This window comes from Dipodomys ordii, unplaced genomic scaffold, assembly GCF_000151885.1.
Source record: "Dipodomys ordii isolate 6190 unplaced genomic scaffold, Dord_2.0 Scaffold138, whole genome shotgun sequence".
NCBI lineage: Eukaryota > Metazoa > Chordata > Mammalia > Rodentia > Heteromyidae > Dipodomys > Dipodomys ordii.
Genome location: NW_012267354.1, coordinates 2,770,162 through 2,795,360, shown reverse-complemented (window position 1 = coordinate 2,795,360; position 25,199 = coordinate 2,770,162). Strand labels below are relative to the sequence as shown.

The 25,199-nt window shown below is 41.3% G+C and overlaps 1 protein-coding gene, 3 non-coding genes and 1 pseudogene across 4 annotated transcripts; 2 read left to right on the top strand and 3 right to left on the bottom strand.

Moving 5' to 3' along the window:
• Positions 1–1,889: 1,889 nt before the first annotated feature.
• On the bottom strand, positions 1,890–1,962 carry Trnav-cac. Its single transcript has one exon. It is a non-coding gene; the product is annotated as a tRNA-Val (tRNA).
• Positions 1,963–8,720: 6,758 nt separating this feature from the next.
• Positions 8,721–8,793, top strand: Trnav-aac. Its single transcript has one exon. It is a non-coding gene; the product is annotated as a tRNA-Val (tRNA).
• Positions 8,794–12,472: 3,679 nt separating this feature from the next.
• Trnai-aau lies at positions 12,473–12,546 on the bottom strand. The gene has a single exon. It is a non-coding gene; the product is annotated as a tRNA-Ile (tRNA).
• Positions 12,547–14,626: 2,080 nt separating this feature from the next.
• On the bottom strand, positions 14,627–14,932 carry LOC105996932 (annotated as a pseudogene).
• A 1,683-nt stretch (positions 14,933–16,615) lies between these two features.
• On the top strand, positions 16,616–24,649 carry Prss16 (protease, serine, 16 (thymus)). Its single transcript, XM_013031171.1, has 13 exons — positions 16,616–16,685; positions 16,760–16,926; positions 17,608–17,707; positions 17,837–17,966; positions 19,528–19,651; positions 19,864–19,941; positions 20,038–20,085; positions 20,430–20,717; positions 21,409–21,550; positions 22,319–22,498; positions 22,578–22,723; positions 22,836–22,893; positions 24,612–24,649. The coding sequence occupies exons 1-13, from the start codon at positions 16,616–16,618 to the stop codon at positions 24,647–24,649; spliced, it is 1,569 nt and encodes a 522-aa protein (XP_012886625.1).
• The last annotated feature ends 550 nt before the right edge of the window (positions 24,650–25,199 follow it).

The following is a 25,199-nucleotide window of genomic DNA, read 5'->3' as shown; positions in this document are numbered from 1 at the left end:
CTTTTTGCAGTACCTGAGATTGAACACAAGTTCTTTAAAGGTATGTTATTTTGTGCAAATGTCTGTATCTGAATTCTTTTATCTAACATCAGAGATAAATATCTTTTATTTATTCAATAAATATAACATACAGGTGTTTATTAGCTATCTAGGGACTTCGCACTTATACCAGTTAAATGTGTTTTCTTTGTCTTGCTTCCATAAACATATCAAGAAAGCTTTCTCTTTGGGGAATTCACTCACTTTGTGAACAGCTGTCTGCTCAAATAAAATCTTTGAAATGTTAACATATCTATTTTATCTTTTAACAATTAGGAGCTGTTTATATTTAGATTTATGAGTGTGACATTAGTAGTCATTCCTTCTCAAGACTGGTTTCCATTTAGTTTTGAGGTCAACGACTCTTTTTACTAGTTCTTTTAGCCTCTTTCTTCTTCATAGTGACCAAAACCCATTTCCCTGTAGATACCTCATTTCATATTCTTGATTTGTCTATAACCTTCATCTATTTTATCAAAGCAGTGATGGATGTGCTTATGGGGGTTTTTATTTGTATGTGACATGTGTGTATACACATCTACACATACATCAGAAAACCAAGAAAAGGTTACTGCTAGCTATGGGGTTGGTCAAAGAGGCCTCACAGAAGGCAAAGAGTGACTACAGACTCAGAGTCATTTTATCTGGTGAGATAAGCTGTTAGCATAATCAACCCAGTCACTGAGCCTGTGCAGTCAGGTAGTATCCAAACACAGGCTGCTAGAAGGGCATTCCAAGCTTACTAGGATAGGAACAGACAATAATTTCAATAGGTCATATCAACAAGGGGAATGGATGAGCTGAAGCCCTCAAGACAAAGTAGAATCAACTAACTGTCCATCCTTTGCCATTCCATCCTTGAGACATACAATGGACACTCTGATCATCAGTTGTGGGCGATGCTGTACATGATAGACCGCCCCTTCTTTTATATGATGACCCAGATGAGAGGTTGTATCATTTCTTGGTCTGGCAAGTTGGCTAAGCTCATAGGTTTTTCAGATACGATCTTTGATACACTCGTTGCCCTTGTGTTCCTGATTCAATCTGATAAGTTCATAGTAATAATCTTTTATTTATGCAAATAAGTTATTTACCAGTCTGTCTCAAGATTTGTGTTGGACAGATAATGGTTACTAATGTTTGCACCGACAAGTTATTTTGCCTTGGCCTTTGCACTCAGGTTATTTTACAATTGGAGGCACTTAGGACAAGCCACAGCCTGAAAGCTGCTGGGTGGGGTAACAGGAGCAGGGCACAGCCTGATGTCCTGTAATGGAGACTGATGCTCACAGGCAAATCTCCCCTTCGCGGGGCTTTGCCGCCCCTGGGAGAGATCCAAGAAAACCGCGTTAAGCCGCTAAGATCAGTAGCTGGGTCAGTAGCTGAGGTCAGTAGCTGGGATTCCGAAAGCCCCGGGAGGGGAATCAGCCCGTCCACGCTACGCCCCGCCCAGCTCAGCCCTGCCCTGCCCTGTCCCGCCCCGCGCCGCCGGAAGAGTAAGCCGGGAGCCTTTAACGCGTGCTTTGGAACAAAGTCCCGCAGTCAAGTCCTGGACCGTCTGTAACGGCACCGAGGAAGGGTCTACGACCTCTTGATTGAGCTGATGATATTTATATGGCGAATGATCAAGGTTGGATGACGTGTCCCAGCACCATCGGACCCCGAAGGCTAGCAAGAGGCTGCGGGGAAGAGGGAGATTAGCTGTTTTGGGTTCAGAGCGGGAAGTGCAACCAACTGTCTGACCGAGCCTTTTTAAAAAACCAATCGTCCTCACGCAAAGAGCAACAGTTACTATGTGTTGTTTTACTTTTTGTAAATGCAAACAAGCGGGAACAGAAAACGCTATGTGTTCCCGCCCGGTTTCGAACCGGGGACCTTTCGCGTGTGAGGCGAACGTGATAACCACTACACTACGGAAACAACTGCGTGCCCTACTCCTCGTACACATCCCTGAGAAAGCTTTGCTTGTAGGGTATAGGTTATCTTGTCCAGCTAGATTAATGACACACCACTCCAGAAATTATCGCCATTGTGGCTTTCTCCCTCCTCTATACGTGACCACTAACCCCAACCAAGAAAAGGCTCCTACACAAACCCCAGACATGAAAAAGTAAGATAACCATATGTAGAACACTATTTCCAAGACCTCTATTGTATCCATCAGGGTTAATTCTGTGCAGGGAGTAGGCTCTGATATTTATCTCTTGGAGAAAGAAAACTCAGAGAATGAGGAAGGAGCAGTCTGAGCCACTGAGAGTTCAAAGCCATCAACACGTCCTGCGTCAGTTTCCTTCATTATTTCCTTGGCAGTCAATTGGGAAATAAAAGGAAGCAAAAGAAACATTCCAAAAACATCACAATCTCTACAACAATGTAAATACAGAAAGACATAACTTTGCTCTTAAACCAGTATCTAGTAATGTCTTCTCTATAAAATCATTATATCAGTTTTTTGATAGTTTTACTACCCAAAGTTATAGTTTGTGCCAACAAGAATCAAGCCAAAGTTGTAGACAACCTTACTCATTAATTCCAAGTTTTGCTTTTTTTTTTTTTTTCCTGGCACAATTGTTCTGGAAACATGATATCAAAGCAAGTCTTCATATAATAAATATTTTCCAATTGAATCATCAATATATGGTTATTAGATATAAACAGCCAGTTACTCCTGATAAACTAAAACTGAACATCGGGCTTCCAAAAATTATTTTTAAAGTGTATTAACCAGACTCCTGTAACCCTGGCTACTCGGGAGGCTGAGATTTGAGGATCATGGTTCAAAGCCAGCACAGGTAGGGAAGTCCCTAATAATTTTTCTTTTTTTTTAGTCCTTAATAATCTTAACTCCAATTAACCACCAAAAAGCTGGAAGTAAAGCTGTGGTCTTAAGCAAACCATCTCAGGGGTAGTCCCTGGACCATGAGTTCAAGCCCCAGAACCATCACATACACACACACACACACACACACACACACACACACACACACACAGATACATACAAACAAAAGTGTATTGATTTCAGGATTATAAACTTCTATTTCTTATCGTACAGGTATGATAATGTTCAGGACATACTACCTTTAAATATGGCACCTTGACATTTGAGAAAATTACAAAAATAGGTAATCACTCTCATCTCCTCCCTACTCATTCCCCTGGAGGCAGGTAGGTGGTAAGACCCTCATTCCAGAGATAACCATCCCTGTACCTAAAGGAAGGGAATACTCTAAACCACAAGGACACAGAAAAGAATCGAAACTCAGATTTTTATAATGTACCTTGCTATATCAGCTGGCTTGCCTTCCTTTCTTCTAAAAATATTTTTCTTTCCACACTTTTCAAAGTAGTGATATTGAAACACACTGAATATGATAATGTAACCAATTATTAAAGGACTTTGTTGAGTTATTTTAAACTGATACTACATTAGAAGGTGCTGTTTCATCTCCACTAAAAACCTATATGGTTATTAATTTAGTCTGAAAGACCTTCAAAGTCATCAAAGGACCCATTCTCTAAGTGTCTCATGTTCATTAATTATATATTCTTAGAGAGATACTTTGTAAAAAAATGCATGTACAATATTACACAAATATATCTCCCATTGTAGTATTTTATACACTGCTCTGAACTTTGCTTTTATAGTACTATATTCAATATATAAATATAAATATGTGATAAATATAAATATATGTGTATATTCATGCACATATGTACACATGCAAAATATATGTATAGAAATAAGCATATGCACAAATATACATAACTATATTGCATGGTTATATCTCTCGTTCTCATGTAAATATGCATAGTTCTTTACTGCATAGTTGTTACATAATTCATTTAATTAAATAATTCTAAATTTTTACTACTAGCAAGTTAATGCACAATAATTTTAAGACCTAAATTACATTGATGTTTTCTGAATCTTAAAATTATAAATTTTGCTACAGATAATAATCCTGAACACAGTAAAATAGATCATGTATAAAAGTATATCTTGCACAGTGTAGAAATGCTGCTTCAAAGGGCATATGCATTTGAAATTCTGGTAGATCTCCTCAGATTGTTCTCTTTGATAGCAAAGTGTAGAACACAACTGAACAGAATCCTGGGCACACATACAGATCTTTACTTAATTCTCTACCACATAAGAAAACAGATCACCCAAGGGACTAGAAGCAGAGATTCGTGTGATGAAGTTATACATATTGTCTTCTCTCAAAAGAAATGAGATTTTACAACAAGGTGAATAGAGTCAAACTAGGTAAGAATGGCAAGGGACTGTGTAGAAAGATCTGATGAGACTTTCCTTTGTGTATTACTAAGGAAATGTGTCAAAATTTTAACAAAATGTTATAGCATCATAGGGCCTTGAGTATTTTTTATTTTATAAATATTTTTTCAATGTGTGTATTTTGAGGTGTGATGGCTGAGTGGTTAAGGCATTGGACTGAAAAATCCAATGCTCCCAGCATTTCCTGAGTTCCAGCTTTACATCTCCTTCCCCAAGCAAGAGGAGGGAAACAGGGTGCCATGGTGGCCCTTTCCTTCTGTCTTTTCAGATTATTCCTGTTGATAGTGGTGTTTTTGTTTCTATTTCTATTGGCAATGTTGTTGTTGTTTTCCCTCCATGATTCACAGTTGAATACATGTAGGTTTCCATATTGAGAATGCTATAATCTGAAAGCAGTGGTAGATCTTAATGACATAGAAAGGCAGAAAATATTGTTTCAAAAGATATGAAAAAAAATAAAAAAATTATGCTGACAGTAGAAATTCAGGTAGGTTCCTTAAACCATTTTCTGGTATGAAAAAAGAACAAACAAAACCACACTGATAAACAGGAACCTAAAATATCCAGGGTCACAATTACCAGTGTGTCCAGGTCCATGTGCCTGTGTGTGCATGCGGGCTCATGTGCACTTGGTCCAGGAATGCTTGAAAACATTGTGCAAAAATGAAACAAAATAAAAGATGAGCAATGAGGCTAAGACCACAAATCTACAGGAAGGAACAAAGGATAAAGGCTATCTTCACCACTCTGTGGGTGCACTGGAAACCTCTACTGCTTCTTCTACTGCCCCCATTTTTAAGAATTAAAAAGAACTTTTTTTCACATGCCTTTTCACCTACACTGAGCCCTTAAATACTGTTTGCAAAAATTTCATTGGTAACTTTGATATTGTAACTCCAGATTTCAAAGTTCCTGAGTGAGTTTGGTTCTTAAAATGTTTGCCTTTATTGAACTCTTGTATCCATTTTGCCTAATTTAGAGGAGGAGTAGAAGGAATTTACCAATATCTTTTCTGCTGCAAGAAGTTTTAATTTATCCAAAATGAATTATGCTTTTTTTTTTGAGAATGAGATAGAGAAAGTGATTAAAACTTCAAGAATGCACTCCACATCCTTTTTTAGGTAAATCAGTTTTTAAAAGTTTCAATCACTCATTACTGATCCATACCTAGCATCAGTATCCAATGTAAATGTGGAAGAAAAATGAAACTCTCTAGTGAATGATCAGTGAAATTGAAGGCACAAATTAATGAATGAATTATATGATGCTCTAAAGCAGAAAAAAATCCTTTATATATTTTAAGTGGACGTAACTTACGAACTTCTTAACTTATTTGTTTTTATTGTCTTTAAGTTGCACAAAGGGTTTTAATTGAAGATCTTGATTTATGTGTACAATACGGATCAAAGTCACCCCTTCTGTCATTCTCCCCGACCATCTATCCCAACTCCACTATCCCCTCTGGTTACCAGGATCCATTTTCACATAAGTACATTAAGTATAAGGACTGCATTCACCTCCACCTCATTCTTCCCGCTGATCGTCGTCGGACCTCAATCCCCTTAAACCTCACTACCCCGTCCCGACAAAACATGTTTCCGTTTCCCAATGTGTTGTTAAACTTCCAATTAATCGTTCCAAGCAATTGCGCCATGGGAAATCCACCCTCGCATACGGTGCACTTTAGTCAGTTTGAATTTAAGCAATTTTACTCAACCTGTCTCTTTTTTTTTGCTCCGATTTAATTGTATTCCTAGTGAAGAATAAATACCCCAGCACCACGTGCAGCTGGAAGCCAAGGGTACATTAAGGAACCATCGAACAAAAACAATAAGCATTGAGAAATATTTCCTTACGAAGTTTCCGTTCTAGGGCATTCATCCTGGAGGAAAAGAGAAGGGAGTGTTCACACTGTAGATCAAGAAAACGCAGCTGTGCGTAAATGAAAAGATAGTGTCACGCGTGGGGGGGGTCAGAACACAGAAATTATTGATATGGATAAACACTCGACCTGTGTGACTGCGAACGCGTTTCAGCCACATCCCCATCCACTTCTGCACACGATCACCAAGAAGAGCGCGGAAGCTTCACTGCCCAAGACCGGTACGAGCAAAGGTAAGATTGGAAAGAGATCCATCACCCGGAAAGTGACAGCTTTGCCGTAGTGTCTAATTAAACAGTTCCGAATGGGAGTCCTTGTATCTGTGAAGGAGAGTGGAAAAGCCTGGAAGGAAAGTCAAGGTGAACTCAAAACAAGAACAAAACAACAACAAAATTGTGTTAGGCACCATATTTATCTCGAAAGGACGTATTGGTGCTGAATAATGTGCATCGTAAGGGGTATCAAGGAATAAAACAATGAACCTGTCCCAAGCCCAGACCTTGATTTCATCTTTGTATTGCTGAGAGGGAAAGCGGATGGGAAAGGATTTGGAGCTTGCAAAAAGGAAACGCTCCCCTAAAGTTAGCACACCCGAGAACCACTGGGAAAGACCGAGCATCAAGTGCAGTTTTCTGGGCCTCATCCCAGAGATGCTACACTGATTCTTGAATGTGGCCCATTAATGTTTAGCAAGGTGCTGCTGGTGTGTCCACCGTATCCTTAGCACCATTATATTAGCTGGTCATGCTTATCACCCAGCACCAAATAGGAACTTCCACTGTTAGAAGAGGGCCGGAAATATAGCATCGGTTGGGGTTGGGGAGTGAAATTCAACCTTAACATCCTTATCATAAGGCTTGACTCAACGGAGGTAACTGACCTATTCTCAAGATTTGCGATCTTGCTTTTGTATTTTCTATCATAAACATGTGGTTTTTGTCAAGTAGCTTAGTTTTGGTGGCAGTGGTTTGTTTAATAAAGATACCAGCTCACTCTCGAACAAAAAGATTTTTAATACAATTCCACTCACATGCCTGATTCACACCTTTACTCCAAAAACTACCAGCATTATATAGTGAAGAAAAAATTTTTTTTCCTTTTTTTTCTAGAATGTTTTAGGGCTGAGCTGTCTTAAACCATAGCCACTAACACAAGCTTGAGTACCAAAAGAAGTGTTTTTACTTTTAAAGTTTTGCTTTACTGGTTACATGTTGAAATAATATTTGAGGTTAAACATATTAATGGTTAAAAAAAAATACTACAGCTGGGTGCAAGTGGTAATCCTAGCTACTCAGGTGGCTATGATCTGAGGATCATGGTTCAAAGCCAGCCCAGGCAGTGAAGTCTGTGAGACTCTGATCTACAATTAACCACCAGAAAGCTGGAGGTGGTGCCATGGCTCAAGTGGTAGAACACTAGCCTTAAGTTGAAGAACTTGGGGACAGTGCCTAAGCCAAGAGTTCAAGCCCCATGACCAACAAAAAAAAATTAGTACCGGTTTTTTTTTTACTTAAATTTTTTTATTTTATTGGTTACATGTTGAAATGGTATTTCAGGTTAAACATATTAATGGTTATTATTTATTTAGGTTTGGGGGTTTGTGTTTGGGTGTTTAAATGTATGTACTCATACATATATGTATTTATTATAAATGTGCATGTACATAGATATTTGTTCACTAATAATTGGTCCTAATTAATCATTTTTTCCTGTTTGGACCTAAAACTTTCCAATCTTTAAGAAAGGATCTCCATAACTCCAAGAATTCGAAACAAGAGGGTTTTTTTTATTGCTGTTTTTCTTTTCTTTCTTTTTTTGTCTTGTTTGTTCTTTTATCTGTCTTTGGGAGGGTAAGAGAGGGCAGAGAAATTGAGGGACAAAGAGTGAACGAATGCAGCAGTGGCACCCACTAGACATGTGGAAAATGAACTTGTGGGTGGGGAAGGGAGGACAAAACTGGGAGAGAGCAAGGGAAGGGGTGACATTGTCCAAAAAGAAATATACTCATTACCTAACAGTAACTAATCCCTCTGATATTAGAAAAACATTTTTTAAATTTCCTTTATGATTTATTGAAAGTTTGTATGAATCTCACTACCAAAGTCCTGACAGATTGCCTGAACAAAGGGAAAAAAAGAATCAAGAGATTTCTAGTCTAATTTTCAGTCAGCAAGAGATAAGGAGTCCAAACATCTCACCCAAGTCTTGGCATAGAACATGCCAAGAAATTCGTGGAAATAGAAATTTCCAGGAGACTGCCTGAGGGTTTTTCTCCCTGAGGCTTGTGTAGAAGGAATTGGGAATCTAGACATAGTATTGCTGTTTTTAAGAATCAGAAAGTATAGGTGAAGGAGGTCGCAACTCAGAAAAGAAAATAAGGGCGGGGGTGGGGTGAGGGGGGGGCAGTGGCACGGAAGTCCCTAAGGAAAGGATAGATTTTAGTTTGGATTTGTTGGTTCCTTTTCTTAACTAGTAATGTAAGTTTGCGCTTGCAGAGGGGTTTCCGTAGTGTAGTGGTTATCACGTTCGCCTAACACGCGAAAGGTCCCCGGTTCGAAACCGGGCGGAAACAAGATTTTTGGGGTTTTTTTTTACATTTTTTGGGGCAGACCAAGACCTTTGATTTAAATAATAATAGGATCAGAGTATACACTAGAGGTATTTTTCATACTACCTTCAACTCGTTTTCGCGTGCTATTCCGTACAAGGAGTTTAGCAAGAACTGATTCAGGCTGCGGTGGGCGGTGCCTAGGAGGAGGACCTGACCTTTGTGTTCAGCCCATCTGCCAAGAGTAAAAATCTCCAAGGCTGGAGTAAGGTGATTAATCTGCTAGATTAATAACTGCTGATATGTGGATGGAGATTAGGAGTAGGCAGAGATGCAACTAGGGTCAGGATCTTCCAAGTGGAGCCTTGTAGGCCTTTCTTCCCCCCCCCCTCTTCTTTTTCTTCTTCATTTCACCTTTTGTTCTGATAAAATTTACACAGATACAATAAGAGGTTGGGGACAAGTGGATGTAGCAAAATGATGAAGGAAAAACTGGGAAATCTGTTTTCCATCCAAAGAATAATAGAAACAACCACTGAGTTTTTGTTGTTTTGTTTTGTTTTGGTGTGTGTGTGTGTGTGTGTGTGTGTGTGTTAATGTGCAATGCTGAGGAATTGGTTGAATTGGTTGAGTACACAAATCTGAAGTTTAATGGAATGGTCTGGACTGTATTTCTGAATGGAATGGGATAGACAGTATTTAAGACATGAGAATAAATGAACTCATTAGAGAGGAAGTATGTAGAAAGGGGGTCCAAGGACCAACATCTGAGAAATTCTATCATAAGAAATGGAACTGGAAAAATATATTGAGGGGGAGCCAAGTGAGGTAAAAAGACAATCAGGACAGCAATGTCTTGATGTTTAAGAAAAAAAATAATAAAGCTCTGAGAAGTAAAGAAAAATAAGAATTTGGAGCTAATCATTCACGTGTAGAGGTCATTGGTTATCTTGCCCTGAAATGGTGGTGCCAAAAATCCTAGGAAATTACCTACCAGAAAATGTTTGGAAAAATCAGAATGAAGAAAAAATTGCTGAATTCAAGGAGGATTAAAAAAAAAAATCTTGCCGGGCGCCGGCTCACGCCTGTAATCCTAGCTACTCAGGAGGCTGAGATCTGAAGATCTCAGTTCAAAGCCTGCATGGGCAGGAACATCAGTGAGACTCTTATCTCCAATAAACCATGAGAAAACTGGAAATGGTGCTGTGGCTCTAGCAGTAGAGCACTCACCTTGAGCTGAAGAGCACAGGGACATCACCCAGGCCCAGAGTTCAAGCCCCACAGCAGGCAAAAAAAAACCCAAAAAAGTTTTTACCGTCATTAGTAATTCATTGACAGAAGAGGTCAACATTTCTTTAAGGAGTCTGGGACCTTTTTTTCCAAAACTCTTAATAGCAACCTCTCACCAGTAGATTTTGATTCCATGTATCACTTCTCTGTTATGTTTCCTTTTCAGGATAAGAATATGTGAAGACTCATTCTAAAAAGCTATACTAAAATTTAAAACAGTGGGCAGACATGAGAAGTCGATGGTGGAGTAAGAGATGTGGCAACCCACCAGCTTCCTCTGTCACTAATGCCATTTAATAGATGCTGCTACATCTTCAGCCTATTATTTTTTTTAATGGCATGCCCTTTGAAAGTGCCTGTATTTTCTGAAAAGTAATACTGTTTTACAAACCATCTTAATTCAATAGTTTAAAACAATTAGAATTGGTTTGGCTCATTAGTTTGTGATACTGATAAGTTGGAGTTGACCAAACTAGTTGAGTCCCATTTGGACTGATGTACATATCAGATGAGCAATAGTGGTTTTCACACATCTCTTCTTCAGAGGTTCAATCCAGGCATATTATCTGACAATGGCCTAAGGGCAAAAATAAGAGAAGAAAACATCTAAACCAAATAAACAATTGTAGCAGAGTTGTAAATTAAAAGGCTATTTTACAAATATCAGTCACATTCCTATACACCAGCAATAAACAAGTGGAATTTGAAATTAAAAACACATTAGCACCCCTAAAAGTTAAATACCGGGCAATAAATCTAACAAAGTATGTGTATGATCTGCATAGAAAAACCATAAAACTCTGATGAAAGAAATCAAGGAAATAAATAAATGGAAAGATGTTTCATGTTCAACAGACAGTAGAGAGAACATAGAAGGAAGAGAAAATAATGAGTCATAAATTCAATAAGACCACCAGAATGTAGCTAGTTATTTCTGGTTCCTTTGATACAGAAAGATCAAAATGAAAATGATTATTTTTATTACTCAGTATGTGCTCAATACATTTTCCAGAATTTTTTACCCTAATTTTACCATCACTAAAACCATAATCATGGCTACATCCCCAAACTTCATCCATCCTTATCAACTGAACTCCACTTCTGCTCTTCATCTCATTACTGAATTGGAAGTCAGTAAGGGTATCTAAAATGTGCGGAAAGATGCAGATATAAAACAAAAATATCATTCTATATATTACTTAGACATTAAAAATACATGTTTATATAATTATATACTTTTAGGCCAAAGCAAATTTTGAAACCTTGTACATGCTAGACCAGCACTCAACTAATGAGTTATGTTCCCAGGCCAAAAGCAAAGTATTCTTATCACAAAATAACCATAAACTTAAGAAAATAAATTGCTGAAAGTGGCGCTGTAGCTCAAGTGGTAGAGCACTCGCCTCGAGCTGAAGAGCTGAGGGACAGCGCCCAAGCCCAGAGTTCAAGCCCCACGACCGACAAAAAAAAAAAGAAAAGAAATTGCTCTGTTTCAAACTAACTTAATCTATCAAAGATCCTCATTTCCTTCAGCCAATCAAAGATGGACTCATTTCAGTGAAGGTCAAATCTAGGAGTGCCAGTCAACCATGCTGGAGAAGTCTGCTTCAAATAGTTTCCCACCGATTATACAACCCACTTACCAACTGAACATCACCCAGTCCCCAAACTGCTTCCCTAAACCCCTTCTTCTCCCCAAAAGAACAAAATCAGTTCTGTTCTAAAGGGCTATACTTGAGAGAAATAATTCTCTCTAAAAGAGATTTGACTTGTATTTTTTTTTAATGTAGCAGTGGTTTCATCCTCATGAAAACATTCCTTTTACAAATCTGGGATGTCTAAATTTCATTTGCCTCTGAGATTATATTTGTCACTTATTTTTTATATCTGAAGTCTTGTGTATTCTATAAAATGGCCCCCATCATCTTGCCATAAATGCCAAGTTTGACAGGTTTTGTTTTCCTTATATGTGTGAATTTGTTTATCAAACTAAAACCCCAGTGTTTGAAAACACACTGATAATCTTCATACCGTCAGTTCATAATGCTCTTGTCAGAATTCTCTGAGGCCTGAAGATAAAAAAATAATAGTTCTAAAAAAAAATTGTCAAGGGAAAAGGAAGAGATGGAAAAGGGAACAAGAAGAAAGTAAAGGAAAAAGGAAAATGAGGTGATAACAATGTGAGCTGAAGATTAACTGAGTTCTAACTGTAAGTGGAAGACACTTGTATATACTTTATATACAAGTGTATATACTGTATATACTTTATATACAAGTACAGTAACTGAAAGCATGACCTTTGATGGACTCCCCACCCTGTACAGGTTTTACATACTTTTACTGTTGGCCCCCCATATACATAGTTAGCAGCAATTATTTTCACTAGTGAGGAAAGAAAAGGGGAGGTACTCCCTGGCCCGTACGGGGATCGAACCCGCGACCTTGGCGTTATTAGCACCACGCTCTAACCAACTGAGCTAACCGGCCAGACAACAAAGGAGATTTTTTTGGTTTCATGAAAGTTCCTTCACATTCTTTTTCCCCCTCCCTACCTAAAGAGATCTTTTGGTTAAATTTAATTACAACCAAGTAAAGCTGACTTTAAAGTTCTCCTCGTTTTCCACTTCCCCTTTCCTCCCTCCCACCAAGCTGTAGTTGGAAGAAGGACAAAACAACAGCTCTACTCGCTATCAAAAAGAAATTGTGCTTTTCGCTTAGAAAATACACTTCTCGAACTCGCCTTCTCTAAGCTTAGAAAATAAAGAAAAAAGAAAGTTCACCAGAAAGGCTTCTCTGCTTCTGACTGGAAAGATCCACAAGGATGGAGAGGGAGAAGCTGGACACTGGAGCTCAGATGGGCTGAAATTAACCTGGACTTGTCCCGCTTTCGTGGCTGGAGTCATGCTCCTCTCCGTGCCACAAGGAAAAGAAAATCAGGGGCCCTTTGGCAGATTTGGTCTTGGAAGTGGACAGCGAGGATCCTCCTGGTGTCAGCGAATTATTAACAAGGTTCCCAATTTTCTTTTCTTCTTTCAGAAAATTTATCCAACGAAATCAATTCACCTTGTGTTTGGGGGAGTGTGGTGATGGAGAGCACTGTGGCTTGCTCGCTCCTGAAAATCCCTCGCTGCTCCTGGGGCATCACCAAACTCACAATGGTCCATTCTTTTCAGACAGGCAACAATCAGGATGGCGAGGCAAGCAAAGTGGAAGAAGCTCAGGTGTTGGAGGAGACAGATCTGAGCTCTACAGACCTCGCAAAGGTTCTGGGACAAGCAACTCTAAGCTTCTGGACAATTTCCCCGGAACTCAGCTATTGGCTCAGTTTGGTGGCGACCAAGGCCAAGACCATTTCCAGTGGAGAAAAAGGATCCTGATGGTTCCTTGAGGGACAATGGTCTTTGCAAGCTCCCTGGATTTTCAGGCACCATCCACATTTCTTAGAAGAGAGATCTGGTCTCCATGCTCCTGCAGCTATTCGTATATTAAAGAGATTTGTGGGAGAGTCTTGGAATAGCTGAGTTCCCCCAGTTTTTATCGTTGTTATTTACATTTGGGTGGCCATTTCCAGAAACCAGACAAAGACAAAGACTGAAGAACTAACAAATTTTGGTCATTTTTTTCCTCAACCAAGTTGAGCCCATGGGCTCAACTAATTTATTTTCATCCCCAAATTAAGTAGCTGCTTTTCTTTGTATTGTAATTATTGACATTGAAAATAAAGTGTTGTCTAATTTTTAATTGTTTGACAGATTATAAATTGTGAATACTTTGCTACAATCATTCAGGGGAAAATTGTATGCATGAATGTGATCGTTAAATTATATTGTAAGGGCATTTCTATAATTTGGTCATAATGGATCCCCTAAAAGACTGCTTGTAGCATCTTGAATCAATGCACATTGGTTAGATTGAGAAGAGAAAAAAAAATGTTTCTTTTGGAATGTGAGGAAGGAAAAAAAAGTACAGACCATATTATGTTCCTTACGTGTGTGCGTGCGTGCGTGCGTGCGTGCGTGCGTGTGTGTGTGTGTGTGTGTGTGTGTGTGTGTGTTGGTCGTGGTGCTTGAACTCAGCTGATTATTTGGAGATAAGAGTCTCACAAACTTTCCTGCCTGGGCTAGCTTTGAATCATGATCCTCATATCTCAGCCTCCTAAGTACCTCTGAATGGTTGGTTAAGTAAATTGATTGTAGTCACATGTTTAATGAGCAGCTGAGGCATAACCCCTGTCCATTACCTTTGGGAATCAAAATCAAGATAAATTTGAATTTGTAAAGAGGGAGGGACAAAGAAAGGACAGAGAGAAAAAGAGAGAGAAAGAATCTCAATAACATAAGGAAATATATATTTAAGGATCAGAGCAAAGGGGGGGAGGGAGTGGGGTACTGCATCCTCTGAGAGGGTTTTTAGTCAAATGTATCGTCTTTCTTTGTATTGGGCCTAGAATTCAAGCCCTAGGCACAAAGTAGATAAACTGGGAAGAAATCAGTGGTCTCCTGGAAAGTTATACAAATCCAAAGGTTCCTGAATTTTTTTAAATATAAATTAACCTATTTATTGTAAGCTAGGGATATCTCAAATGGTAGAGCTTCCACTGGTCTTTTAATTCCTTTAGTCTTCTAATGGCAGACTTGACTGTGAGGGCAGGGGTTGTGTTTAGGTCCAGGCACCACCAGCCTCTGTTTTCATGCAGGACCACAATACCAGATGCCCACAGCTCACCTTTTCGTCTTGGTTTTGCCTCAGAAAGAGCAAGTGTACTTTGCATGCTGGCTGATTTCAATTTTTTTTCCACCGTTTTCTGGAGGGATACACTATAGCAGGTTCCATATTTACCAACAATGCTGAACTTCTTGGTGTGTTTGGCCATATGGCTGCAACAACACAGGTCCAGGCCCTGGGTAACATAGGAAGATTCTGTTTCTTAAATGGAAAAAACAGAGAAAGAGTGAGAGAGAGAGAAAGAGAGAGAGAGAGAATTTATAGTAAATTACAACTAACTATAGCTTTAAAATATTAGAAGAAATAAAATATAAAAAGTTCAAGAGTTTTCTAATGGTAGCTCCATTTTACAATCCCAGTGCTTGCTTGCATTGCCCTGTTTGTCACAACCATTCTGGCAAGTATAAAGAGGCATCTTATGGTTTTTATTTATATTTTAGTTGTGGCTAAGGATATTGAGAATCTTTTCACATGCATATTGGCTGTTAGTGTTTCATAAAATGCCTTTTTAAATTCTTGGTCCTTTTTTTCTGACAATTAAAAAATTATTGGTTTCTTACAGAGTTCTTATGGTACATATTCAATTCAGATGTTGATATTTAAACAAGAGGGCAAATCTAGCTTCTGGTACTATGAAAAAGTAGACTTCAACATCTTTAAAGATCCTTTACATTCTTTGATTTTTCAAACCATATTACTATTACTATTGAGACACTCCAGCAAGAACATTAAGGAAGGACTACTAAGTTCTTCTGTTTGTAGAAGGAAGCTTACTTACAGCCTTTTAGAAGTGATTAAAACTTCATGCTTGTAGGTACTTACTGATAGAAACCAATCTAAAATGACCAATTGCTGGTTGGATTCATGGTTAGAAGAGATAAGCATCTTGGAGATAAGGCCTACAGCTTGAGGCATGATAGAATGCCTACAGAAGCAGATGTGTGAGACATAGGTATTCCTCCATCTCTCACTTCTGAAATTCTATTATATTGCACTTAGGGACCTCTCATGCTTACTTTTGCACTGATTTATTTACTACTAGTGATTTACTACTAGGTAGGAACTCCTAACTAGACCTATATAACCTTTCTTTTTTCTCCATGTCTTCCAAATCTGTTATCAACACTGCCATCTTTAAATAGTCTTTTCTTGGTGCTCTTTTTTTTGGGGGGTGGAGGTGGGAATCACTAATTGATGATGAAAGTCTCATGGACTTTCTTGCCCAAGCTGGCTTAACTGCAATCCTCATATATCAGCCTCCTAAGCAGCTAGGATTAGAGGCATGAGCCATGTGTGTCTAGCTTCTTTATCCTGTTTTTGTTCGTTGGTTTGTTTGGTGTGTGTGTGTGTGTGTGTGTGTGTGTGTGTGTGTGTGTGTGTGTGTGTGTGTGTGATTAATTAGAGATAAGAGTCTAACTGATGTTTCTGCCTAGGCTGGCTTCCAGCCATGATCATGATCCTCACATCTCACTCAGCCTTCTGAGTAGTTAGGATTACAGGCATGAACCATGGGCATCCAGCCTTCTTTGTCCTTTTTAAACAGCTCTGAGGCACAGTGAGAGGAGAATGAGAGGCTGAAGAAGGCAAAAGTCCAGTGTGGAACATTCAAGTGTCTGATCAGCAGACCCTAACACACAAGCTTCCCTGTTTCGCTTTAACGATTCCTGTAGACGCTTGTCCTCCAGAAGAGGCCCTTGAAGCTTCCAATGAAACCTGAGCTCCTGATGAAAGACAGTGAATTTAAAGCCAGGGTCTTGGGCACATGACAAAGGTCCTCATTGAATCAAGCAATACAGAGCCCTTAGAATTCTTGCACAGAGCCGTGCATAGCATGGCCATCAGACCTGCCCTGTGGCTGGGCCCTTTGCTCCTGGTTTCTCTCTGGGAACTCTCATTTCCAGGTAAAAGTGGCTTGAGGGTTGAGTATGGGTTTCTAAGAGACTTAGTCTGACTCCCTTTCTTCCATGTTCAAAAGCTTTGCTTCTTAGGCAGCTGGGAGAACACATTCAGAGGTATCAGGAGAGCACCAGCCTGAACGTAGGCCTAGGAGGGAGCCTGGGTGCTGTGGCCATGCCAAAAGTAGGGTGGCTGCAGCAGCCACTGGACCCCTTCAATGCATCTGACACACGCTCCTTCCTGCAGGTAAGGCTAGGAGAGACGTCCACTGGCTACTCTGCCCTCTCCTCAGTCTCCCTACTCTGTCCTTTAGTCTGAGTTTTTCCTCCCAGTCTACACCACAGCCTTCTTTCTCCCTTCTACTCTACACTGTAGAGGGTACTCTTTGGTATCACGCTTTTTTTTTTTGGTCCTTCAATCTCTCCTCTCTCACTTTTGTCCTCTGACTGTCCCTCAATGTCCTCTTTGCCCTGTTCTTCAAATTAGATGTAAAACCCATCATCCATCTTCACTTGCAGCAGAAATCTGAACTTTGGAACTGAGACCTGATCCATAACCAATTTTTCCAAAACAAAGGAATCTCTTGAGTTTTTCTAATGCTTCTCCTCTATATAATTATCAAAGCTCATCTCACTGTTCTAAATTCAGCCACATTCAGTGTTCTACAATTATTATCTTCAAGAAATTGCAGATGCCTACCATATGCCAACCATTCCCCCCGAGTCTTAAAAACAAAACAGTGAAAGTGCAGGAAAAAAACAATCTATGGAGAGATAAACAGGAGATAAATGAACATAGAATGAACAAGTCCATTTCAGATACAACCAAGGAAAGATCCATTACAGAGAAAAACTGGAACAAATGAAGAATAATGAATAAGTCAGGAGTCTCAAAATGTCAACTCATCACCCTCTTCACATCTCTAAGCGTTACTGGGTGAATGACCAACACAGGACTGGCTACGGTGGACCTGTATTCCTGCACCTAGGTGGAGAGGGCAGCCTTGGACCAGGCTCAGTGATGTCAGGTAAGAGGCAAGGATGAGGAAAAACATGGTGGGGACCAGGAACTGTATACAGCAATGTTGTGAGACCTGAGAAGTGCACGGGCCTTACATTCAGCTCACATCCTGCTCCTCACTATGTGCTCTTCTCAGGACATCCTGCAGCCCTGGCTCCTGCCTTGGGGGCTCTGGTGATAAGCCTGGAACACAGATTTTATGGTCTCAGCATACCTACTGGAGGCCTCAGTATGGCCCAGCTTCGATACTTGTCCAGCCGTCATGCGTGAGTTGGAAGAGGGAAAGCGGAGATTACAGAATTGGGTATATCTATGTCTTAGCATCTCTGCATCATGTCTTTCTCTACCACTACCCAGTGTCAACCACTAGCTCCCTAGTTTTTAATTCCTGTCTTTCATAGTGTCTTAGTACTTCTCCATATTGCTTGTCTCTCCATATTTCTTGTCTACTCTTGTCTCTTTTTTTTTCTGTGGTGTGTGCGTGCATGTGTGTGTGTGTGTGTGTGTGTGTGTGTGTGTGGTCCTGGGGCTTGAACTCTGGGCCTGGGCACTGTCCCTCAGCTCTTCATCTCAAGGCTACCACTTGAGTCACAGCCCACTTCTGGTTTTCGGAGCAGTTTATTGAAGATAAGAGTCACATGGACTTTCCTGCCCAGGCTGGCTTTGAACCACAATCCTCAGATCTCAGCCTCCTGAGGAGCTAGGATTACAGGCATGAGCCACCGATAGCCAGCTCTTGTCTCTGTTTTTGTCTCACCATCTCAAGTAGGCTATGCCTCTCTGTGGTCATTGTTTCTGACCAATATCATTTACCTGCATTTCAGTTAGCCACAGCATCCTAACCCTTCTCAATGTCTGGCCTTGACTTCAGAGTGAAAACCGAAGTGATCTTGTTAGATCCCTCCCTTATCTCAAAACCCTCATAGCTCTCATATTACTTAGAGCAAAGTTAGCTTTAATAGTGGTCACAGATATCCCAGGTCATCCTCAGTTAACTGTAAACTCCAAGGTCCTTGTTGCTCTCTATACTGATAGGTGAATCCGATCTTGAACCTTTGAACTTTACCCTCTACAAGAAGCTGCCTACCTCAAGATATTTGTATGACTCCATCTCCTATGCATTCAACTTCTATCATCAATCCCCACCATTTCTTCCCACCTACCTTTCTTTCAACTGCTTTATCGTTGCTTTCACCAGCTTTATTGTTCTCTACTGGACTTAATTAACCCTCTCTTATTTGGTGTCTATTTCAATCTCTGTCTCATTCTTGACTCCATTTCTCTGTGCCAACATCTGTCACTCTCATTGTTTCTACAAGCTAACCTGGCTTCTAACTGCAACAAGATGGCACTAACTGTAATCCGTTTTAGAATGACTGATGAAGAAAGAAAGCTCATGGAAGGAAAAAAGAGAATCTTAGAAGCCTCCCAATATCTCTTTCCCTTTCCTTTTATTGGGGTGGAGGGGGAGATGGCACTCCCCTTCCCCAATATCTTATAACCATTCAGTTATGACAGCTCTTCCTCCTGATAACCTTTCTTGATTGCCTCCATCTCCTTCCTGTGTATGTCAACTTTTCATCTAAACTGCCTTGGAAGATTTTCCTTTCTTACATAAAATTGAAGAGAAGGGGGGGGTGTGGAGGCTTTCTGAAGGGGAAATATAGAATCTCTCTTGGTATGTGGTAACGGAGAGCCCTCAGAAATATACCCTGAGGAAAGAGCCTGCCTTCTGGCTGCCCATTCCTGTGTCTGGGTGCCAGTTCCCTGGCCGGTATTGTGGGAGAAATCTTCAGAGGACTAATGGAGTCTTGCCTTTGACCCCAGGCTGGCTGACGTGGTCTCTGCCCACCAAGCCCTTTCCAGCCTTTTCAACATCTCCTCCTCCAGCCCCTGGATCTGTTTTGGAGGCTCCTATGCTGGTTCTTTGGCAGCCTGGACCCGGCTGAAGGTCTCTGGAACCCCTCTGGGTGGGCTGGGAGTGTGTGTTGGGGGGGAGGATATTTGGACTCTGGGGTCCCAGCCTCAGATAATAGGCACATCCTCTCCTACCTACTCCAGAAGAGCTATCCAAGATGACTTTGCAAGGGCTCAAGAGCACAAGGGTGAATGACCTTGGTCCCATTACCTCTGCTACTGGACTGACAGCCTCTCCTCTCTTAGTTCCCCCATCTTATTTTCGCTGCGGTCGCCTCTTCTGCCCCAGTGCGAGCAGTGTTGGATTTCTCGGAATATAACGATGTAAGGATTATTGACTGCAGGTGCGGGAAGAGAAGGATCCCAGTGGGGGGAGTACCCTGCCACTTCCCTGATAGATCTACTATGGCCTGATTACAGGTGGTGTCCAGAAGCCTAATGAAGACGGCAATTGGAGGGTCACTGGAGGTAGGAAGCGCAACCTAGGCCAGGGAGGTGTGGAGGTCGGGGAAAGATGATCTGAGACGCTGGGAGCCAGGGAAGGACCTGCAAGATGGGCAGAAGTCTGAGATGGAAGTTGCGCAGATTTTGCAAAACTAGATTTGCGATCAAGAGGAGCATCCAGAGCAAAAGAGCATCCCCCAACGGGGGAGGGCTGAGGAAGAGCGGGTCTCGGGCAGGGTCTGTGGGGGTGGAGCCGAGGGGCGTGGCCTCGGGCGGGGAAAATCCTGGATGCCAGCGTTCCCCACGAGGGCGCTGGCCCTGGGAAGGAAGGCCCGGGACCAGCCGACACTGTTTCTCGCTCCGGCTAGTGTGGGGCGGCGGTGGCCACGGCCTTCGCGGAGGTGGAGCGGCGGCTGCGCGCGGGCAGTGCGGCTCAGCGGGCGCTGGGGGCGGAGCTGGGGGCTTGCGGACCCCTGGGCCGCACTGAAGACCAGGCGGAGTTGCTAGGGGCGCTGCAGGCCCTGGTTGGAGGCACGGTGCAATACGACGGGCAGGCGGGGGCTCCGCTAAGCGTGCGACAGCTCTGCGGGCTCCTTCGAGGCCGGGGCAACCACAGTCACCTTACGCCTTACCAGGGACTTCGAGGGGCAGTGCAGGTAAGTGCACACACACACACACACACACACACACACACACGGATTCTTGATCCACCTCCACTGTGAGAATATAGGCAATGGACTACCCTCTCTGAACTTGTTTTCTAGTCCATGAAATGGGGATCACACCTCCCGGGCTGACATTCAGAAGGTCAAAAGAGGGCTTATAGGCCAGCCAGCTAGAAGTTTAGCATGCAGTATGCAAATGTTAGAGACTATCTCAATCGGTCTTCTTTTCTGTGTTTATAGTAAGTGCTCAATGAGTGTTTATAGAATGAATGCAAAAAAAAAAAAAAAAAGCATATAGTCCTGGGAACAGTGTTGTCCCAGCCTTTGATTCTACAGTTAGAATCCAGCTGTCAGTTTTCCCACACTCTCTGGGCCTAGTAAGTGTCTCTCATAGTTATTTCATTGATTTCTCAGGAGAAAGACGCTACTGTTATCCTCATTTGGGAGGGAGGAAGGACATGCAAATGATTACCACTTGCCAAGGTCTGACAGGTGGTAAAATCACAGTCATCTAGGTCTAGGGACTCCTTGAAGTACCCCTCTGTCCACTGATTTCCAGAACTAGGAACTCACCCTTCTCTTTCTGACTTTTGACCTGTAGACCCAACAAAGGCCTCCAAGGTTCTGGCTTGCTAAAGGAAGAAGATGAATTTATGTATATTATATGCATATTGTCTCCTAGATTGTCTTGCACAGTCTGGGCCAGAAGTGTTTAAGCGTTTCTCGATCAGAGACAGTGACACAGCTAAGAGCTACAGAGCCTCAAGTATCTGGCGTGGGTGACCGGCAGTGGTTGTACCAGACATGTACTGAATTTGGCTTCTGTGAGTGACTGACCTAATATTCACCCCAAAGCATGTATGTTGTACTATGCCCAAAGAGGTCATCTTACAGACAGCTCAACCGACTCCTAAGCCTTGTGTAACCCACAGATGTTGGGCTAGAAAGAGTACACAGCCATACTAGTGATGCTCACATGCTTTCTCACACTCACACTCAGGGCTCAACATGAGTGATTTTACCTTCAATTTGCACTTCCTCTGGGTCCCTATCACTGGGATATCTCCACTCTTTCCCTAGTCACTAGTCTAGAAATCAGAGACTAGTTTTAGATGCCTCTTTCCTATTATCCAGATGGTTTGTCAGTTACTTAGTTCTGCCCACTCTGTATCTTGAAACACTTTCTAATCCCTCCCTCCCGCTCTATGGCCTGGTGAAGGCCCCATTCGCTTCTTCTAGCTTACTAGGAGCTTCTAGCTTACTTCTTCTTACTACTCTAGCTTTCTCCCTCTTTTCCAGGATTTCACTTCACCTCCCCAGTCCAAATTCCACATAGTATCAACAGGGACCATTCTCAAAACACTGACGTTTCCTTGTGTCCCAAGAGTGATCCCATCATAAGCCCCTCTGAAACCCCTGTCTCCTGACCCTTTTTATTACATCCCTGATCATTTTGGGCTGTCACTCTTTGGGGATATGTGGGACTCTTTAACAAAACTGTATGCTTATTGAGGCCTTCATTTGGGAGGTTGTTGAAGGGGTGTGTGGGCAGGCTCTATGGATTCTTTATGTTTACAGGTATCTTTCCACAGATGTCACTTGTGAGCACCCTGGATGTCCTTTCTCTTCGCTCCCAGCACTGCCCTCCCAACTAGACCTATGTGAACAAGTATTTGGGCTCTCAGCCTCATCTGTAGCCCAGGCGGTGGCTCAGACAAACTCCTACTATGGCGGTCAGACACCTGGTGCCACCCAAGTACTATTTGTTAATGGTGAGCATGCCTTCAGAACCTGGCTCCTAAGCTTACCTTAGCTCTAGCTCAACACATAAACATCTTTCTTTCTTTCCAGGGGACACAGACCCTTGGCATGCACTAAGTGTAACACAGGACTTAGGAGCCTCAGAGTTAGTCCTTCTCATCCCTAATGCCTCTCACTGTCTGGACATGGCACCTGAGAGGTCTTCAGACTCTGCCAGCCTCCGCCTGGGGCGCCTGGTAAGAGAAAAGTTTCTGGGTAATATGTAATTTCATTTGCATATTTAATTGCATAGTCCTACCTTCTACCAATGCTGGAGTCTTAACTGTCAGAATTCTCACCTTTTCACAGAGAATCATCCAGCAGCTGCAGACCTGGCTCAGACAGGCCAAGGAGAGGCAGGTTAGGGGTGAGGCATAAGAGCATATCTCATCACTTCCTGAATGTCCTCTTCTTGCAACAAAAGGAAACAGCTTGTTTTGGAGGAAGAAGTTTCCAGGAATTTGGGATTCAGCACTCATTCTGCATGTAACTGGCTTGTGTCTGCAAAGATTGCTTCAAACTAAATGCCCTCCTTTCCAGAAAGGAGTGTCTGAACATAGGTGAATGATTAACCTCATTGTGAATATTCATATTTTGCATATTAAGCATCAAGGAAATATGGCTCCTCATGCTGGTGCCACCCCCTTGCTAATCATCACCTGCTGATAATCTCCAACTAATGGACTAGGTACCTTCCTGCAAGTTCTCTCTAGAATTCAGACTTGTATCCTGTCTCTGCATCTCACCATATCTTGCTTGCTCTTTCCTTTGTTGATCTCTTTGACTATTTCTCTTTTTAACCCTCTTTTAATAATAAAAAGTACAAGGTAGCAACAATGAACAAAACACTTAATCATTTCAATGTAAAAATAGGACTGACTAGTTAATAAACCCAAAGTTATCAAGCCTGTTTTAGCTATTAGAAAAACATAAATTAGAACTACATGAAATATTACTTTATACCCAAATGAATTGCAAGCAAATAAAAACTTCTGATGTATTCAAATGGTGAGGATGCTGAACAGCTCATCACTGAATGTAAAATCATAAAACCATTCTAGAAAATACACACTATATTATACCTACCCGTTCTTAAACATTTTCCCAAGAGAAACAAAATCGTTTAACAGCTTTATTCACAGTAGTCCCCAAATTGTAAACAATGCTAATGTCTGTGAGCAGATAAATGGGAAAAATAAATAAGTAGTAGCGTTTTCATAAATTACGACTTAGCAGTTACAAAACAATGAACCATTTATAAGGCAAAGTGAGATTGATTTCCAAACTATTATGCAGTGGGGGGGACACACAAAAAAGCATATGTTGTTTCATACCCCAAATAATATATATTCCCATTTATATAAGGTCAAGAATAGCAAAACTAGTATAGTGGAAATAGACTCTGATATTCACTTGCACAAACAGCTATGAAACTGGATAGAGCTTTAATATCACAATTTCAGGACATAAAAATATACAGCAAACTTAAAAACATTTGCTCATGAAAACAATTGATCTTTTAGGAAGAAATGTTGCAAATCAATGACAAAATCTTGCTCATGGCTACTCTTATTTCCCATTAGTTCTATCGGTACAGAGGTTCAGTTTAGACAGTGAAGGCCATGAAATTATCTTCACTATTCTGCTTGAGAGGGCTCACTTGATTAGAGCATTTTCAAATAGTAGTCTTAAGGAAAAGCTGAGTTTTATTAGACTTGCTGATGATGTTTTGGATATATTAAAAGTTCATGCAACAAAAGCAAAAAAAAAAGTGAAGCTTTGTTAACTAAAAAGCTTCACAGCTAAGGAAACAAAATGAACTGGAAGAGTTCATATTTGCAAATACAAAGTTACAAATACATATTTGCAAACTGTATATCTGATAAGGGGTTAATATGCAAAATGTATTAGGAAATCACAAGCAAAGATAATAGTAACCCAGTTAACAAATAGGCAAGGATAGACATTTTCCCAGTGGAAACCAAAAACACTTTTTTTGTTTCCATTGGGAGGGGAGAGAGACAGAGCTCCCTTTAAAGGAAAATTAAAGACACTTTCTGCATTAACCATTTCTCCCGTCTGCAGGGATTCAGCCAACTCTAGGCATCATGAGACGGTTTTGAGTGCTATCTCCATGGCAAATGAAAAAGATGGGCTGTTCTGCACCTGGCAGAGCCAGATGTGTTTTCTATCTCCTTCTTGAAGGCCCAATTTTATTCTTAATGCCTAAGCCCTGCTCAGTCCAAAGGTTTCTCTCCTGGTCTACATACACCAAGGGCACTGTCTCTGAATGCACTTTGGCGTACAGGTTCCTCTAGGCATTGATTTAGGGGGTCTTGGTTCTTCCTAAATGGGAAAGAGTTCTGAAGACCTTCGGCCCTCCACGATCTTTTAAAATCCCGCACACCTGGGGCCACAATCATTTCAGGGTAGTAGTGAAACACCACGAGAGTATACAATTTTCCCACACCCCCGGACTCAGGCAAAAGGTGGCCTTCCAGGATGTCCCCTCGGAGCAGAGGAGAATCCGCGCCCCACGCAGCGCGCACAGTCTGGGGCTTTACGTGCTTGGTCTCAGGTATACAGAAACTTCAGGTTTGCCGGACTCCTCCCGGGTCAAAACCTTGGTCCCGGAGCTTGATTGACGATTTGACCAAGACCGAGTTATCCACG